General features: G+C 32.3%; 1 protein-coding gene across 4 annotated transcripts in view; it reads left to right on the top strand.

Annotated features, from left to right (window-relative positions):
* Window positions 1-5,726, top strand: part of LOC129220246 (phosphatidylinositol 3-kinase regulatory subunit gamma-like) — a 77,728-nt gene extending 72,002 nt beyond the window's left edge. For 3 of the 4 annotated variants that reach the window (XM_054854614.1, XM_054854618.1, XM_054854617.1), the window contains 2 exons: window positions 1,488-1,646; window positions 4,061-5,726. In XM_054854614.1, coding sequence (XP_054710589.1) covers window positions 1,488-1,646; window positions 4,061-4,265 — 364 coding nt within the window. In that variant the 3' untranslated portion in view covers window positions 4,266-5,726. The remainder of the gene's footprint in view (window positions 1-1,487; window positions 1,647-4,060) is intronic. The other variant, XM_054854615.1, reaches the window with a different exon arrangement.
* The last annotated feature ends 14,856 nt before the right edge of the window (window positions 5,727-20,582 follow it).

Consider the following 20,582-nt stretch of genomic DNA (forward strand, 5'->3'; position numbering starts at 1 on the left):
GTTGATTTTTAATGATATTGTAATTAAATTGTGCTTTGGCTAACATTTCATTATTTTCCCGTGCTAAATGCCTATTGGGTGTCAAAGATTTCTTTTATGTCTTTTTTTTTTTTTTTTTTTTTTTTTTTGAGTTTTTGCCAGTTTCTGCCACAAATGTGGCAGAAAGGGGTTTTTGCCATGCCGGTTTTAACCACTTCGGCAGAAACTTGGGAAACCCTGATGGGTGATGCTTTTGTTTGTGCAGTAAACCCTCATTGATCTGATCCCTATAAAACCAGACTTAGGTTTGTCCAAATGTATTTGGTTGGCCTGTAAAATAATGTACGTAGATACTATACTTAATTTTCTCTTGTGCAGTTTTATATTTCATTTTCTTGAACTCAAAATATAATTTTTTCTATGTGCATTATGTGATGGGCCTCGACTCAATGTATAGGTTATTTTATGATGTTCAAATTAAGTCAGATTAATGAGGTTCAACTGTATTTTTGTGGGAGGAGGACCGCCCCAGGGTTCGTACGCTTCTTCAAAGCTCCTCCAATACTCCTTCATTTCGGAAATTTTTTTGAAGGGCCCTTCAAACTCCTTCATTTTGGTTTTAACTCCTTCAAAACTCCCTTTTTTTTTTTTTTTTTGAGCTTCCTCAATGACAGTAATTTAAAATACTTTGATTGATAACTTACTTTCGTCACATTTCAAGGTAAAAAGACAATTTTAATGTAGTAATTTCGTATATTTTTTATTTACAAATAGATTATAGAAGTTATAAAAGTTGAAGGTGAAAATAGTATTAGGTGACTAAAAATTTTATAAGTGAAGTAAAACATGCTTTAATTGTGCTTACCTTTTTTTTTTTTTTTTAAGTTTTATGATTTTTGCTTTTCCTTCCACCTCAGCAACAAAAGTCAGTTTCTCTATTTTTTTTAATAAATATTTAAAAATACATTAATAGACGTACTATATCAAGTGATTGTTTAAAAGAAAAAAAAACTGCTTTGTAAATCACAGTTTTGACTTTTTAAAAAAGAGTCATCTACAAGTGATGTCATGTCTTGAGGGGGAGACAAGTTCATGAAATTATGACAAGAGGCTGAGAGAGGGTTACAAAAAGTGAGATCATGCAATTATTATAACAATATATTTATGCAAAATATGATATGTGACATGGGGAGTAGTAAGGTGAAGTGTGATACTTTGTGACAAAGGGGAAGGGGGTCAAATGTGTTGAAAAAAGCGTGACATCATTAAACACTGCCCAAAAGTACTCTTTCAAAATCTCATTTTGCTCCTTCAAAACTCCTTCATTTTCTTTCTGAAGTTGAGTCCAAACCCTGGGCCCAAGCCTGGTAAGACAAACAGCTCTAGTGATCATTTAAATAGTTACTTAGTGGTGTCAAATATTCATATTAATTCTCTTTGATATTATTGCTACTTTATTTTCTTTATATCGAAGATGCTCACAACATTTTCATTTCCCGTTTTTCCAGCAGCAGCACTTCTGTCAAAGATCTACCCCATAATGACGAATCCACTTGGTTGATTGAAAACTATTCCAGGAGTGATGCGGAGAAACTGCTGGCTGGTAGAGCAAATGGAACCTTTCTGATCAGAAACAGTCGCACTGGAGATTATGCTCTGTCAATAATGTAAATAATTTTCTTTTCCTTATGTTTTACAAATACTAATCACATTTAATGTACAGCAGAACCTCAATTTCTGGAAGTGATCCAGACTAGAGATGAGTTCGGGCTCATTTTCGAGAGCCCGGGACAGCCCGAGCCCGAAAATTTGTAACCGAGCCCGCCTGATGTTGTCTCGGACCGAAATCCGAGCCCGAAGGAAACTTTCTTGTCTCAAAAACTGAGCCTTCTACGGTCTGACATGATCTCTCTGTTAATGAAAAATGTAACGTCAAATGTTCTTCATTAACAGAAGTTTCTAAATTTCTTTAAAATGCTCCACTTCAAATGCATTACTGTATGACATATTGCAATAGTAATCGCAAAAAAAACACTATAAATAAGCGTTAATTTATTTATGTTTTGGGGGGGGGGGAGGGAGGGGTAAATTTGACATTGATTGAACTGATTTAAATGTTCCTTTCATTTTCTCACAGTAGGAAAATGTTTATTTGCTTTGAATTTGTATGGAGATTGGCGATTGAATATCTGCTTGAGCCCGAAACCTATTTTCGGTTTTAGAGCCCGAGCCCATCTCATCTCTAATCCAGACCCGATCTCCTTAGGTTCCCGATCCCAGAAAAGGTTCTCGAAAATGGCTGTCTGGACAATGACGTAGCCAGGGGGTAAGGGTGTCATAACCCTCCCCCCCCCCGTTCATGTAGCAACAAAATCATGAGCATGAACACTGATGCAAGAACCAAAAGTTGTGCTTTTTGGCCTTTATTTTCAAAAAATTTTACTTGACCCCCTCGACCTTGATGAAAATTTTCTCGCTATGCCACTGTGTCAGAAGACAGCAGAAAGTTAACTCTAGCATTTAACACGTTAACATTTACAGAATGACTGCATTTATGTGGTGAATACTATAGCTATAGTTGTGGCAAACTTAATCTGGCAGCATTGTGAAGGCTACACATATCCTAATCACGACATTGCCAGTTTAGGTTTGCTCTAACAATAGGTAACTACAATTCAGTTTTTTCATACTGCTTCAAAGAAAGCTCAACAAATTTATATTTTTTGAGAATCTGAAGACTTGATCAAAATGTTATTAAATTGCTACGCATAAATTTTATTTCATTAGAAGTATTTGTCTTCTTTTGAACAAAAGTTTCAACAAAAGCAAAATATTCCATTTTTTTCAAATTTGTTGTTACCTAGTTGCAGAACTGAGCCAGCCCACAATGTGATGTATTAACTCAATTGCTATAACTATATTTGTTCAATAAATGTCACTCAAATCAGAAAATGCAAAGTAAATTTAATGAAATGTAATATAACAAATTTTAATCTTTACTGTGTATCAATAATATAGTCAATATATTTTTTGTTCTTAAAGTTTAGATCTAATTGGGAGCTCAAAAAATAATTACTTAATAAAATACCACTTTTAAATTGATGAAAAACCTTATAAACCTTAATAAAATACCAATTATAAATGGCATTTTAAAAAATAGAAAAATTAATCTCTCCAAAAATTTACATGTTGGTTTGAGGAGTCGGAAGTGATCGAAATGCATTTAATCTGTATCTGCAGTATAAACGGCTGCTTCCAGTGACCTTGAAATGACTTACCTAAAACTAGGAAAATAAATAAATACAATTTTCCAGTTTGCTAATCCTTTTTGGTTAAAAGACTTTCAGATAATCAAGGTTCTGCTGCATTAATTAAACTTAGTTGCTATCTTAGACTCTGATCCCAGAATGTCTGATTTTTATTTATTCAATTATGTTACTACTATTTTATTAATCTATATATATTTTTAAATTTATTTACAGAAGTTTTAAATATTGCATTCAAATAATTAAAATTTTGGCTAGAAATCATTTATTGATACCATTGTAATTTAATCAAAGTCGTTTATTGCAACATTTCTACCGATAGAATTGTACGTTTTTATGTGTGCAAAGTTTAAGAATACAAATTATGTTTAAAAAAAAAAAAAACTGTGAAACGCAGCTAATAGGTTTTCATTTTAAAGCGTAATAAGTTTGTTAAAAGGAAAGTTTATGAAACTAACTCATTTTTCCCTAAGGTCTTATTCATTTCCTTCATATGTTAGCCATATTTGTTTTTAAGTTTGACTTCATTTATTCATTCTATTTTATAAAAATTCTAATAAAATATTAGTTAGAAAATGTTACTTGTTCTTATATCTGTTCAGTACATTAAGCTTTGATGATTAATTTAAAATGTAAGATTTGTTTCAAGTTTTTAATAAATAATTTTGCTTTAATATGATGATCCTAGCAGATATTTTATTTTAAAAATCAATATAAATAATACAATGTATAAAATTCAATGTATAAAATTTATGAGGAAACTTGTTTATAATTTGTAAAATAACTGATTATTTTTGCTTCTTTTTTTTGTTTAGAGTAAATGGTGTAGTTGGTCATTGTTTGATTCATAAAACTGAGAATGGGGTTGGATTTGCAGAACCCTATCATGCCTTCCCCACACTGAAAAGCTTGGTGCTTCACTATGCGCAGACATCTCTCGAAGAACACAATGAATCCCTGAAGACGACATTAACTTACCCTGCACTCACGCTTGAAGGTGATCAGTACCTGAGCTTGTGACCGGTTAAAATCTCATTCCCTTGCATATGAATTACAAAGTGGAAATCCTCATTGGAAGTTCACAAACCTAAATCTTGTTGGTGGCTCTCGAAGAAACTCAATCTAAATATTTTTGATTGGACCAGAAGGGGCAAAAAACTGTTTTAGACGGTGCTACTGAAAATATTGTAATTTTCAAGTTCTGCAAGTTTGGAGATGTGCAAGAGATATATTTTTTTAAGGATGAACTTTTGATTATTTTATCCCCGACATCCATTGCTGACAAAGGAGATGCTATATTAACTTGATCCTGTATTAAATTAATTTTGGAATCCATTTTACCAACTTCCAGAAACTCTCGGTTGAAAATGAACTGTTGTCAGATTACCAGATGGTGAGCGTATATTGTCCAAAGAATGCTTCAAACAATAAGATCTTTGCTGTGATAACTAAGAAAATACTTAGAAATTCTGATAAATGTACTTATTGGTTTAAAAACAAACCAATTTCTGTTCTAATTGGAATTTGAAACATTTGGCTGCCATTCCCAAATGAAAACTAAAATGTAAATATGTTTATGTAGTTCGTCATAGACTATACTGCTTAAAATTACAGTGTTTTATATGAAACTAAATGTTTACAGTTAAACATCTAGTTGTAAATATGTGAAAAATTTTCACTCAAATAATCATTTAGTTTCCTTTCATTTTTAAAGTGGGATGAATAAAGAATTTCCTGCTTTTTCAAGGTTTTCATCCAGTTCATCTCTTATTCCATTTGATGAAAATTTCATTGCATTATTGATTGGAAAGTCAGAAAATTAAGCCATCTTGAAATTGAAACCAACAAATCGTTTCCACATTTTCCAACAGTAATAGCTCTTATGTTTCATATAAATGAGAAAAATGTTGAATTCTGTATTTGATTATTCCTTAAATACCCAAATTTGATCACGCTCTGTTTTATAGAAGATTTATTATTTTTTTCCGTTTTTCTTCAGTTCTCTGCAATATTACTTATTATAATTAAAAATGATCTATTTTGTTTTATGCATTTATTTGTTGATTAAATTACAGATATTTAGATTTTGTTAATTGCAGATATTTTTGTAGATGAAATTGTACTTATGTATGGAACATCTTGCTTCTATCAAAATTTTGAAACGTTAACTAGTCACTGAGTAGTATCATTCTATGTTAGAACATAGTGTTGAATTTTGGTGGTTATTTTATCTTGCAAAGTTTTAAAATTCACTTTTTAAAAAAATATTCCAACAAAATCTATCTTGTGATATTCAGCTATGTATGTGTGTGTTACGATATTGGTGTTGATTAGGAGTGCTTTATGTGGATTCTTTTTCACATTTTTGTCCATCAAAATTCTGAAAAACTAAAAAATGTCCATCTTTTCTGTGAAGAGTACAAAGATCTGGGTTTACACCCAGAAATTTCATAAATACTTTAATAAAAGTTGTTTTTCATACTTTTTGTGTTATTTGTTTTATATCATGTGGAATGTATCATGCGGAATGAATCTGATCAGTCATTTGTGCAAAAGAACTGACAGTGCCTTTGTTGCACAAACGACTGGGGAAATGTTGGCCAATGGTGGAGTCTCATGGATGGCCAGTGGTTAGAAATGTCCGTTTTGACAAGTGCTCCTCAATAGAGAAAGCCCAACTGTGAACCCCAGCCTAATGGGGGAAAAACCTTTTTTGAAGTTTTCTCTTCATTGATGAGAATTACATGGATTTAGCAATCCCCAGCTTGCTTATAACATTTACCCTATCTAATGTTCGTTCCAACAGAAAACTACCAGGATACTAACCCCACATTCTCCGCAAGAACTATCATGGCTATGCTGAGGTGTCTTTTCGAGCACTTTATTTTATGATTCAAGTCTAAGTGATATGTTTTCTTATTCTGAAATTTTAGAGAAAATATGGCCAAAATAAAGAATGAAAAATGAAGTATTGGTAGTACACTTAACTAAACCTATTAAAAAAAACTGAGGTATAAAATTAAGGTCATAAGACTTAATTTGAAAAAAGAAAAGAAAAATTTTTGACTCTGACTCGGATATTAAATACTGTGAAAAATCGAAATTAAAAGCATACAGGAATGTTTGAGAAAACTTCAATAACATATATGTATTTAATATTTTTCAACTTAGAAGCTATTGAGGACATTTAAAATATTTCTTTTAAAATCAACGTAAAGTATAAATTTGATTAGCAGTTCTTTTGTTTTTCATCATATGAATTATTTAACAAACCAGAATAGCATAATTTTTTTCAGCAGTTAACATAGGTTAAGAACTCCAAAAACAATCTGGTATAAAATCTGAAGCTGGTACGAGAAATGCTTAAAAATGGAATGCTAATACGACTGCATGTTACATGGACTATATCCCAGAAAATACAGTACAAATAACCATTAGCTGAAATTTAAGATGGTTTTCCTTTAAAATTTTTAGGCTTTTTCTCCCCAAAAAAGAGTTTGTGACACAAATCACAAGGTTTCCACTACCTGGTAAGACTTTTGCATTAATTAATGAAGTAGAATTTATGTGATTTATTTTTAAATACTATATACAGTAAAAACATAATACAATGATATTTTGGGGACCAAAGAAATATATTGTATCAAGGGCCTACATATTTTGGGAATACAATGGGTTTATTTGATTTTAATGTTATTGTATATGCAATATCTAGGTATAAATGTATTTGGGATATTCTCCAAAATCCTAACAATATTATGTCCCAGGAGCCTAACACAAGGTTTGTTTGGCCTAGATTTTTTCTTTTTTTTTTTTGTAATAGTTAGAAATAACTTTTCCAATGTTATTCCATTCCTACTAAAACAATAACTTGTTTATTTTTTCCTACAAAATTTTTTGAAAAACCAAAAAGTCACTCCCAGGCATGTCCCCATTCTTTTCTCAAATACAGGGTGTCCCAAAAGGTCGTTTACAAACTTAACATGCTGGTCTGCCATAGCATGATGAACAAGATTTACATAGTAACATACGTTCGCAAGCCCAATGCTGGCGCACTACTCACACCAAGTCAGGCACTAACGGATGCAGAACATGTCGCATATTTATTACACAAAGACGATTTTACACAACATTTTAGTTTTCAAGGAAGGCTTATAGCTGTTGTTGAAATTTGCTGCCTTTAACTGTCAGACACCGTCGCAACGAACGAAGTACCGACCGTCGTAATAACGATCCATTCTGACAAGATTTCTCTGATCGCTGCGTTGTCGTTGCAACGTGATTATGAGAGCTGGCAGGACTCAAATTTTAGCAACTGCTTTAAGCTTTCCTAAAAGACTAAAATGTTGTATAAAACCGTCTTTGTATAATAGATATGTGACATGTTGTGCATCCGTTAGTGTCCGACTTTGTGTGCATGGAGTGCGCCAGCATTGCGTTTGCGAACACATGTTCCTATGTAAATCTTGTTCATCATGATATGACAGACCAGCATGTTAAGTTTGTAAACGACCTTTTGAGACACCCTGTATACTTAAAAATGTTATTTCAACATTCCACAAATTTATTTTGTAGTACTAAATTAATCATACTTAAAGGTGTAAAAGAGCATCCTTGAACTAAATTTCATTATTTAAATAATCAAGGTATGTCATTTTAAAGTTCCTCCCCAGGTTTCATGTGATTCTCCTGTCCTAGGAATGAGTTCAATTAGTATAGATTTAAAAAGGAATTTTTAATTTGTTGTACTACAACCCTGTTTATTATCACCATTTTGTTCAATTCCTTGAGCATTTTGTTAATAAGATTTGTCAGCTGGTCTAACTAAAACTTTGAAGTTCAAAAATGGGTATGTAACATTTTTGATAATTCTTACAGTGATTAAAATGAATAAGTACACAATTAACAGTAGGTCTTCTCTTGTCAGAAAAAAGGGGCAAAAGTTTATAAAATAGGATATTTTTGATTATTTGAAAACCAAATTATCGTAATAAGGGGGGGGGGTTGAAAATTAAAAAAAATATTTCGTTTTACAGAGGTTTATTGCTGTAGAGAATATTGCAATATTGGAAGGAGGAAAAACATTAATTCTTATGTTGAGTTCACCGGGACCATGAAATATTATCTTAGTAGAGGGATTATCATTGTATCGGATAGCATTGTAGTGAGGTTTTACTGTAGTAGTAAAGAGTGCATAATATATGGTTGTATGCGCTCATTCAAGTTTTCTTATATTACAAGAGCAGGAAATTACAGCGACTAAGACGAGAGGAGTAAGAAAAATGACACTTTTTTCTTAATTGTCTTGTCCTATGCCACTGATGTGAACTGTTTACATCTAAGGCAAATATTTTCTTCATAACTCTCAGGTGTAACTTGCAAAAATAAAGAACTTTTAATCTAGTAAAAATTTTTTGAAACTAATATAAGCTTTTATGAATGTTCATGTAATGTTCAGTGATAATTAATATCTCGTTAGTTACTGTTTTCACATGAAATAAAACAACACTTACTGAAAAAAAGATACTGTCATTATAGAAAAATAAAAGGATATATTGGTCAAAAAACAGCATTTTCTAAATTGCGTTCCCTGGAACCCTGGAACAAGATCACTAAAGCGGTGTGAAAACGTCCATTCTTTCATTTATTTCAAATTTGTGAGGTTGAGTGGAGTGGAGATGTAAAAACTTTAAAATTGCTTACTAATTAAAAATATAAAATATATCCACATTCTAGTATTTTTCCTTCTCAGAATTATGCATAAAACTTTTACTACTAAAAAAGCCTTTCTATTTTCTAACTGCTAGTGGACTCTAGTTCAAAACATTAAAAATTATCAAATTTAGTTCAATTATCATTCAGCAGTTAATATAGAGTGGCGTACCATTTTTATAAATTGTCAAATGAATATTTTGACTTTTTTTTTTCTTTTTTTTTTAAATTTGTGAGATTGTAAAGAAAGAAGCTGTTTTTCCCTACATAAAAAGTCTTGCACACGTGTTTATATACTTATGTGCTGCACACCCACATATTATTAAAGGAATATTTTAAACGAAAACATTTCCACTTATTCATGTTATTTAAATTTTTATGACCTGCGTTAGTTACAGGGTAAGAAAAGTAGCACATAATACTTATAAAATTAACTTATAGCTTGAATTATAAAAGTTAGTGTTTTCAAGTGAGGAGCTGAAAATAAAAAATATATTTCAACAAAAAAAAAATGGTATGTAAATATTATAAATTTTGGAATACATTATTACATGCAAGCAATTTCAAAATTTTCAGCTTTTCTAGGATAGAAATAAACCTGTAAAATAGGAAAGACTTTCCCCCCAAAATTCCGGGATTTTCCAAGCTCTAGGTCTCGGTGAAGCTTTTGATCAGTATTTTCCGAATGAGCAACAGAGAAAATATCAAAGCTGATTTACAGTGAATTCGTGCTCTTTGTCAGTACAAGAATATAAAACTTTTATAGTAACAACATCCGATTCATTCGAGCAACAAAAACTTGAAATTAATGCCATGAATGGAATTCTAGAGCAATTTAAAAGAGCATATTGCCACAAACTGCGACGTTGGTACTTTCATCATTTTGGCAACTACCTATTTATATGTGTTTTCCACTTGTATGGCAACAAAAAATAAATTTAGTTTTACAGACTTGCTAAATTTGACGAGAGAACTCACACACAAAACTTACATCCATACACCTTAACATACGTACCACTCATCTAGTTAAAATTTTAATTTTAAAAAATTTGATTTGTGACAATTCTTTTAAGATATTTTAACAAATAGTGAGTTAATTTTTGAAATTACTTTTTGTAGATAACGTTAGACCAAAGTTTTGCTTTTATTGCAAGATTCAGAATGTTAGCAGGCAAACTTACTATTGAAGAATACAAGGTGGTTCTGTGAAAAAAGTGGACATTCAAAAGGCTTGCATTTATTAAAGAAATTAAGAAACACTGCTCCAAAAGAATAGTAGAGGTAAGATTGGTAATACTATCATCTACTTTGAGAATTTTCACGATGTTTCAAATCAAACATATACAATGTTCATTAGTGCTCCTCTGTGTTTAGGTTCACCCTAAACATAGCATGTCAATGTCATTTTTATTTTTTTTTAAAGTTTACTCTTAATTGACATGAACTTGTGTTCCTTTTTTTAAAAAGAAGTGTTTGAAGTCGGGCTTTTTTAATTTTATATTTTTATTTCAAACTTACAAAAAGTAGATTTAACAATGAAATTATCTAATAAAAGAAATGGGAAAAAAAAGCATTACACTGCAGATATATATTCAAATTTAATGTTAACATATATTTGAATCACAAAGCTTCAAATTTAAAATAACTATTTTTGTGAAAATTGAAAAATAAAAAGTAAAATAAAAATCATAATAATAATGCACACCTTGCCACGAGTATAGACATTATACTATCATATCAATGGAATTATCTGGACAAGATAAAAAAGTAAAAATATTTTTTTCTGCATATTATAATCATATTCAAGGTTAATTAAGCTTCATATTAAAATATTTTTGAATCAAATTGAAAAAAAAAATTAATAATAACAATATATCTTGCAATGAGTATAAATGTTTACACATTACCATGAGTGTTCACATATACTATCAACAGTGGAATTATATGATAAAATGGAAAATAAAAATATCTTTTGTTGCAGATCAAATTCAATGTTAATAAATCTTCTCATTGAAAATATTTTAGGATCACATTGAAAATTAAAAATAATAATAATGCACAAGTTACCATGAGTATAGATATATGCTATCAACACATTATCTGATAAAGTGAAAAGTAGAAATAACATTTTTTACAACAGATATGTAATATCAAAATCAATGTTTGAAAAGCTTCACATTAAAAATTTTTTTGGATCAAATTTTTAAAAAAATGTTCACACCTGGCCTATTGTACACAAATATATATATATATATTCATACATTTCTAACAAAGAATTGTTTAATAAAAATTAATACAAAATAATAAACGAAATTTAGAATTATGTTTGCAAATGAATAAAAAGTCTTTTTTTTTTTTTTTCACCATTGTAAAATTAAACAATTACACTTAAAGTCCCATTTTCATGACACTAAGATTATTTTTTTTAAACATCCTTTTAAAGACAAATTATGCATTCTTTAATGGCACTACTTTATACAGTGCAGCAGAATCATTCATTTCCTCAATACTTGGCTTAGAAGAAATTTTTTTGCAAAAAATACAATAAATACAGTACTTATCCTTATATTCCGCCGATTCCGCAGCTACTTGATTATTATTCGCAATAAACTGAGAATGGCTTACAACAAATGAACCATCTAGGGCCACAGGGGGTTTTACTTCAATAAGCCATTTAACCTTGCCCTCTTTTTTCAGCACGAAATCATACGCTTGCAATTTCTCTCCATTTGCGTTTACCCAAACAATCTCTACCTGGTGAGACTGCAACATGAATGTTCCATTTGACACATTCGATTGTGAATTTGGATGCTTATTTTTATAGTGGTCTTGTAAATAAGTGAACACAAACTTTTCACTTAGCCACTGTATAGAACCTTCCTTACTATTTATCTTTTCAAAAAACTCGGATCCAATATTAATGCTCTCCGTAGCAGAATAATAACCATCAGGTATTTCCCGTTGTACTTGGTTTGTACCATCAATTTGTAGCTCACTGGGACCTGGACATCTGGGATCAGGTTCAATAATATCCTCGCGTACCATAGAACTGATTTTAGCTTTGTGGTGTTTCATAACTTTTGATTCATCGCCAAAAGAATGACTATTTCTTTCCCTTTTAACAGCATGTGGTTTCGGCGAATGCAACTCATTGGAAAAATAATCTACCGAATCATTTTCAAGCGAAGAGGGTTCCACAATAATATTTTCTTTTAACTTGTCATCATTGAAATTGTTTTCTTCTCCCTCGTAAAAATGAAGCGGAGCAGTACTAATATTTTCTACAGAAGATGAATCATCGGACTTCATTTCTTCATTAAACAGTAGTCTTTTCAGCTCCTCTTTTAGTGCATCAAAAAAGTTACCTAAAATATGATTGATAAAACTTCCATCTGAAACAGAAGATTGGGCAATATATATTTCTTCTTTCTTCACCATTGTCTTGCCAGTTACGAAATTATTTCCCTCACACTTGGGAGGATTAAAATGACCGACACTGACCTTTTCAATTGAAGGTAATACATCTAATTTTGCTTTATCACCCCCAGACAGCAAACTAGATTCATCAGAAGAAGATTGGACATTGCTACTTTCTGCTGAAGATAATACATTTAATTCTCCTTCATTGCAAATTAGATGTTTCTTCAGCTCCTCTTTAAGTGAATAAATCTTCTGTGAAAATAATTCATCTAAAATACAATCGATTGAATTTACATTTGAAAAAGAGTATTCCACAACATTCTTTTGTTTTTTCTTTACTAACATCTTGCCAACTTTGAAACTTTTCTCATTTCTTTTGGAACAATGAAACTGAGCTATATTGTCATTTCCAGTAAAGGTTAACACATTTGACTTTGCTTTTGCCCCTCTGTGCAAATGTTTTGTATCCAATTTGATTTCATGTGGTCTCTTTAAGTCGGGCTGATCTAAGTTGTTATCTAACAAACTTTCATCTGCAGAATCCATGTCAGTATCCTCACTAGGTGTTTCTTCAGATTCAAAACAATGAGGTTCTGTAATATTAGTGCTTTCAGCGTGAAATAGCGTACCTAAATTTCCTGTTGCTTCACCGGACAAAAGCTTTTTCAATTGTTCTTCTACAAAATAAAATTTTTCTGGTTCTATTTTTTCATTAGAAAGCCACTTTTGCTTAGAACCTGGCCTGTAAGGAGAAACCATATCAATGATATCCCGTATATCTGCCTTAAGATTTAGTTTTTTCTTAAGGTAATCGTGAATTTTGGACCTTTTCTCAATCCACTCATCAACGACATAAATTGTTAGATCCTCCATGTGAAGTGGTATGTTAATTAGATCACCAAAGGGATATTTCACATACATGTTCTGACATTGGTATAGTTTTATAGTGCATATTACATCATACAAACGTTTTAAAGTAGTGATTTCTTCTTCATTCAGCACTTTTGATTCCTTAAACACAATGAAAACCAATCTTTCTAGGTAAAACTGCAGTAAAGTATTGTCGCACTTTTCGTTTTCTTTAACAATCTCTTCATTAAATTGTAAAACATTTACTCCACACAACTCTGCCAGCTCTAAAGTGTCTTGATGCGTCATACCACAAATTCTTTTCAAGTAATGTGAATCTGAAAAGCAGCTTTTATCCTCTTCAGAAAAGTAATACAGATCTTTTGCAGGTGTTAATTTATTATTGTTAGCTAATAAGCTAAGTTGGTTCGCTCTAATTTCATTTTTATCTTTTTTTCTTAACTGTTCTAACAACACAGTGAAAAATAAGAGGGTTTTATCTTTACCAAGTTTACTCCTTTCCCCCAGAGCTTTAAGTAAACGCTTGATGCATTCAAAATCAAAATCAGTTTTAAACCCAAGGAAACTTTCCAAGTCTTCTTGTGGTTTTCCATGTTTCAAAAGAAGTATAGAATTTGGGCTTATATCATATATATTATCAAACCGCAAGGAATACAGTTCCGTTGATGGATACATTTCACCATTTCTTGCTAGTAAACACCGTGAATTGCTAAATTTTTGCTGCAGATAGTGTAATAACTGGTCTTCAGGCAGAGCCCTGGTATATGATGTTACTTTAGGCTTGTTTTTATTCCAATATTTATTTAATTGGGAGAAAAACCATTTAACATTTTCAGAGTGTGTTAAATGGTCACTGTACTTTTCATAAATGTTAGTAAATGTAAGGTTTTGAACGCCAAGACGTTTCAGAAGAAGTTTAACATCATCCGATTTATAACTCGATGAAACTAATTCATCGGAAGTAATGATGGATTTTAATCCAGGTATTTCTTTAGAATCTCCCAAGGCAATTGACCCAAAACAGGTATTGGCTGCTCTAAATGCACTACTTTCTGTTAAAATAGGCAATTTTCCCAAAGCCCTTCGTTCTTCTTCTTTAAGATAATGTTCAATACTAAACCACTCCTTACTAATATATTCAAGAATCTCATTGTGATTATTTAAAGTTATCTTATTTTTTATCTCACCATCTTGAATCCACTTGAGAATAGTTCTTCTCATTACATTTGCTGGATCTATTCTCTCAGAAACTCCAATTTTTTTCAGGAATGAATATACTTTCTCAGAAATGTTTTCCTTAGACACAAGTTCATTTTTTGCAATTGCTGTTTCCAAACCATTAACTTTTGGAATAGCAGAGTCAAAATAGCAAACTTTAGCTTTTTGAAATACTTGATCATAAGTTAAAACAGGCATATTGGCAAGTTGTAGTTTCTCATTATTAGTTAGATTGTATTCATATGCAGGATAGTGCAACGCAATAAACTCTATGATGGGTTTGTAGTTCCTTATGGTTAAATTATAATTTATTTCACCATTGCTAATCCATACCAGGATACTCCTACGCAATACATCAATTGGTTGCATTTCTTTCCGAACCCCTACAGCAATAAAAAACTCTCTTAAGTTATTCATATCATAGCAAGAAGAAATTTTTTCATTGTTCGAGATAGCAGTCCACAATTCTTTAATGGAAGTTGCATCAGGAAGATAACATGAACTAGCTAGATTAAATGTATTACCCTCTGTGAGGATTAATAAACTTCTCCTTAATTTACACATTTCTTGATTTGTTAACTGCTTAAAGCCTTTAACGAGATAGTTTATAATTCCGACATGATTCTTCATAGTTATTTTACGACCAAAGTCTCCAGAATCTATCCACTTTAATATACTTTCTCGAATTACATCAATAGGTTTTTTTAATAGCTTAGCTCCTAAACGAAATAGCCAATCCATTATTAAATCAACATTTCGTACAGGCAAATATTCATTATCAATAGGATTTAGCATCAGGAAATCTGGTATAGGATTTTGAGTAGATGCTAGTAAAGCATCCTTAGGAGACACCAGGTACCCATCTTTTGTTGGCAGAAAAGGTACTTTGTTCAACTTATATTGGAGTGCAGTATTACAACTTGATTTTTCATAAAGGTAATGGATAAATCTTCTATAAGAACGCACATTTAATTTAGGATAATATTCATGCGGAAATTTTCTAAATAATTCATCATAGGTAAAATGATTTACTTCAGAAGAAGTAAATAAGTTTTGTTGTTTCACATCATAGCTAATGAGATAGGGACATATTTGATAATCATAAATACCCTCAAATTTCTGTTTGAAAAATTCTGTCACATCAGTCCAGGCCTCGCCTAATTTAAGTAAACGTGATCCTTCATTTGGTGGTAACCAACAAATTTTTAATTTTGCTTCCTTGAACCCTTCCGAAAAGGCCCTACAAAAGTTCTTGTAAAGATGGTTGATTTCACGAACAAAAATCATAGCCACATAGTTCTTTAAATAGTTCACCTCCGCTAAATCTTTAAGCAAACTGAACTGCAGAGAGCCTATTTGATAGATCAAAAACTCATTCCATTCATTTTCATGTAATTGAGTTCTATCCAAATTAAGTATAAAAAGACTATTAATATGATATGGTAGCCTTAAGTGCAATTGCGTGGGTAATGTGCTGTAGCAAAGGCCTGGAATCACTGAAATTTCTTGAAGGGTTGCATTACTTTTCAAAGCAAAAGTAAATTGAACTTCTGTGGCTCTTTTAATTTTATCAGGATAAATAAATCGACTCGCTCCCTGTATTTTGCTTTGCACCTCAGGAAGGACAGATCGTTTATAACTTTTCAAAAGCCAAGTACTTTCTACATAATGATTTTTATAGAAAGTAATTTTGTTAAATGCTCCAAATCCCTCCACTCTCTTCTCTATAAAATAATTTTCAAGATTCAAATGTAGAGTTAACTCGCTGATACGATACAGATATAAAAGAAGCTGAGGTTGGTCAACAATCTCGCGAAGTTGTTTCTCGAGTTGACTTGCATTATTAACTTTCAAGATAAAGTTAACAGGTTGATCGTAGGAGTGTTTTTCTTTCAGAGGCAATTCATCGTAGCTACACCATATGGGAACAATTTGCCATGGTACGCCGTCACAGTTGGGCCAGTATGTTTTATCAAAACGAAATGAGTACCCGTTGGAATAAATATAGATGCAATCAGATACATTAAATAAAGTCTTAAAGCCAAGTCCCTTGTAACCAGTTTTTCTCAAATCCGTTGCTTTCACTTCTTCAATCTGTGAAGCATAGTCACAAATTCTTTCAACATCATTATAGTCAAATCCCTTACCATTATGATGAACTATAAGGTAATTATCTCGCAAAATAAACTTTACCTCAATTGATTTGGGTTGGTCATCAAAAGCATCATCCGCGTTTTGTAGAATCTCCAATACAAACTTATTTTGACCACTCAAGGCAGTTTGAATAACGGTATCCGAAAGATTGGTGAATGAACGAAGTACACGGGAAGGCGTAGTATATTCCTTAAAAATAGAAGCTATATGCTCCTTAGGTGATTTAGTTCTTTCAACAGAATAGGCCATATTATATTTTCCTTCTAACTTGTTTAGCACAGATGAAAAAAGAAGTCCACCGTTACTGCTAAAAATGAAGATAACTAGTCGTTAAGTTCGTTTTCTTTTAGCATAAACACGTTTGATTTAAATCGTGCCGATGAATTACGTAAAGTTTTTCACGAAAATACATATGGAAGAAGCAAGGATTCGGAGTCATAAATGCAAAAGCACAACCAACACCTTCGTACCCCGCGCTCTGATAGCAAACTACAAAAGGCGGGATTTTCCCCGACAGAGAAATCTTGACACTGGCGCCAGCGAATCGAAACTCAAACTAAAACTAAAACTAACCACTAGACGTTAAATCCCAGTTATCGCAAATTTGCCATTTCAACTGCGCTTGCGCGAGGACTTGGCTTTTTGGCATTTCTGTTTTAAGATTTCGTGTTGCTTGTTTATATTTTGGTTGTGCATAGGCGTTGGAACCGGGGGAGCTTGGGCTCTCCCTGAAATATTTCCAAAATGTGATCTGCCTTTTCTAGGAATTTCCACGCAACAAGCAACAAAAGCAGGGGACAGATGGAGTCGTCAGTGCATTTGAGTTCGCTTTCACCCTTTTCCTCCCCATATATATCATTCGAACAATTTTTTAATTTCTTTTAAACTTAAATTTATTGTGTTTGGTGGGAAATATTGTCAAGAGAAACAACCTAAATCAGTGGCATACCTAGAAATTACTTTTCGCGGCGCATATCATTGCTGTGATAAAGAAACGCAATTTCTAGAAACATCCCAAGGTGAAAATTAAAAAGAAAAAACTTTGTACCAGTTATTTTGAATTATTGTAAACTGTCTGAGATAAATATTTTTTTTTTTTTTTTTTTTTTTTTTTTTTTTTTTTTTAAAGTTATAAAACTGCAAAGATAAATATCATTCAAAGAATACTACAGGTACTACAAGAACAAAAATTCACACTAATAAAAATGGACGAAATCTTCATTAGACTATTCATAAAAATCTCCATAATTGTAAAAACAGTTACAATGTAAAACACAGTTTAAACGGTGCGAGTTTATTGAAATGAAAAATTTTGAACAGATTATAATTTAAGAAGTTAAATTTATTCTTGTTTTTTGCTTTCTCAAAATCAGTGGCGTATATATGTTTTTATTTTGGAGGGGGCCCATATACCATGATTAGCTCCCCCCCCCCTCCAACCCGTGTTTTTACTTGTAACTTTTTTTTTTTTTTTTTTTTTTTTGAGGGGGAGGGGAGCAACAGAGTCCTGATACTCTTTCGTGGATGATACTTTTTTTTCGAGGTGGGGCAAGGACTTCATACTGTCAACCAGTGGCACAACCCAAAAATTATTTTAGGAGTGAACTGGTGAACTGTCAAAAAAAATCTCGCTTCTGGGAAGGGGAAAGGGGGGTCCGGGGGTTCTCCCCCGGAAATTTTTTGGAATTGTAGTCCTAAGAACGCAGTTTTAGACGGTCTCTGGTGATGCTACGGAGAGGAAAATTTCGGGGTGGGGGAGGCCTTCTGCGAAAATATTTAAAAATTGAAATCATAAAAACGCCATTATAGGCTATATTATTTGACGTTAGTATAATGAAAGGAATGGCGCTTTTTGAAGCTGCCCCCGATTGATTTTTTTTTAATGGAGCGAAATTCATCACCCCTCCGCCCATTTTTTCGAAATTGAAGTTGAAAAAACGCAGTTTCAGACTAGCTTCCATGATGTTACGGGCAGGTCGGTTTTGTGGCTCTCCTCAAAAACTATTCTGAAATTAAAGTTCGAAAAAACGAAGTTTTAAAGAGATATTCAGTGATACCAGGCGAAGGGATTTAAACGCTCTCCACCTTTCATGTTTCGAACTTGTAGTTTTTTTCATTTTCAGATTTCATACGGGAGCAGATGGGTCCTCGTCCGAAATTTTTTCGTAATTGAAGTCTTAAAAGTGTGACTGTGGACCACATTTGTAACGTTAGGGAATCGGCCATTTTTCAAAATCAAAGCTCCATAAAAGCAATTTTAAACGATTTTCGAAGCTTTCAGAAGGCAAGACGTTTGGTAATTGTCCTCTGGAAATTTTTCGACATTGAAGCCTTGAAAACGAGGTTTGAGAAGCTCTTTAATGGTCTTAGTCGTTGGATGGGGCTTGCTAAGTATAGCATTTTAAAGACTTTCTAATTTTTAGACTGACTAGGAAAAAGGAAGTAATTATCTCATCAATAGTCAGTAACTTTTTAAATTTTTTATTTTAAGGTTCTTTTCAAAAGCAATTCAGATTTTTTCCCGACATTAGGCAATCGTTGGAAAGGAAAAGTTCGAGAATCCTCCCCTGAAAGGTAAAACGCAATTTCAGATCATCTTTGGAGACGTTTAGAGGGAAGGAGCAGTTTTATGGATCTCTTCCTCCGAAACTTTTCAAAATTGAAATCTTAAAGGCACAATTTTACAATATTTTTGGTAACCTTAGTGAAAGGGTGTTGGTTCGAGGACCCTCCTCCAGAAAGGTTTTGAAATTGATGTCCGAAAAACGCCTAAATAAATGCGTTTTTAGGACATCAATTTCCATTATTACTCTAACCGAACAATCAAAACTTATTTTAAATTTCTTGCAGGGGACGAGAGTTAAAGCGAGAAACATTTTGAAGACCCTTCTTTTTAAACTGACTAGGAAGAAAAGAAAAGGGGGGGGGATGAAAGAAAGAGAGAACTTAATTTGCTAAGCAAAAAGCTGCATCTGTTTATAAAAAAAAAATTTAAAGATTTCTTTTTAAAAGAATTAAGATTTTTTCCCCCAACTTTATTTGCTTTTCTTTTTTAAAAAAAACTTCGCCTTCTCAAGACACGTTCTTTTCTTGAGTGAGGGGTACGGATCCCTTGCCCCCTTCTGAAACAGCATTGCCTGGTGATATCTAACGCAGGGTTCCTTAACTTTAACGACTCGCGGCACCCTTTTAAGAATTAGAATTTTCTCACAGCATCCTTGTCTAATTTGATATACATACGTATTATGGTTACCATGGACACTTCGCGGCACCCCTCACTTCTTCCTGCGGCACCCAGTTCGGAAATCTCTGATCTAACGTATCATAATAATTATTGTCACTATCATATTTATTTATTCTTTTGAAGCTAAAAGTTTGGAAATTATTTGTGAGAAACTAAAACTAAAAATCACTATCTTTATTTAATTTTTTCCCAGATTTTGGAGGGGGCCCGGGCCCCCTCAGCCCCTCCCTTATATACGCCCTTGCTCAAAATTAAGATTTTTTGTCGCTTACAGATATATTTTCATGTTAAAATTGTTACTTTTCATTTATTATTTCCGAAAAAAAGCTCCAATAATATTTTATAGTTTCTATCAAGTACTTTTACTAAAATGCATCTGAACAATTTAATACATAACGAATATTTCATTTTAACACATTCAAACGTACTGTTTTTCCACCCTCCTCTTTCATTCATTCCCCTTTTTTAGTTCTCTGAAAATAAGTATGTCTTATAAATACTACACTGCTAAAGCCCTCCCCTTCCCGCCAAAACTATTTACAGAGTATCTCAAATTTTGTTTTCAGGGCTCCCGATTTCCTGAAAATTTCCGGAAGAGAGTCCCTGAATACCTGGCCCTCCAACAACATATGATATCATATAATGTTCCGTTTTTGGGGCTTCAATTTCAAAAACTTGCTGGGCCCCTAATTATACTAACAAATAAAATCTACATTCGT

The sequence above is a fragment of the Uloborus diversus genome, chromosome 4 (assembly GCF_026930045.1).
Source record: "Uloborus diversus isolate 005 chromosome 4, Udiv.v.3.1, whole genome shotgun sequence".
NCBI classification, from domain to species: domain Eukaryota; kingdom Metazoa; phylum Arthropoda; class Arachnida; order Araneae; family Uloboridae; genus Uloborus; species Uloborus diversus.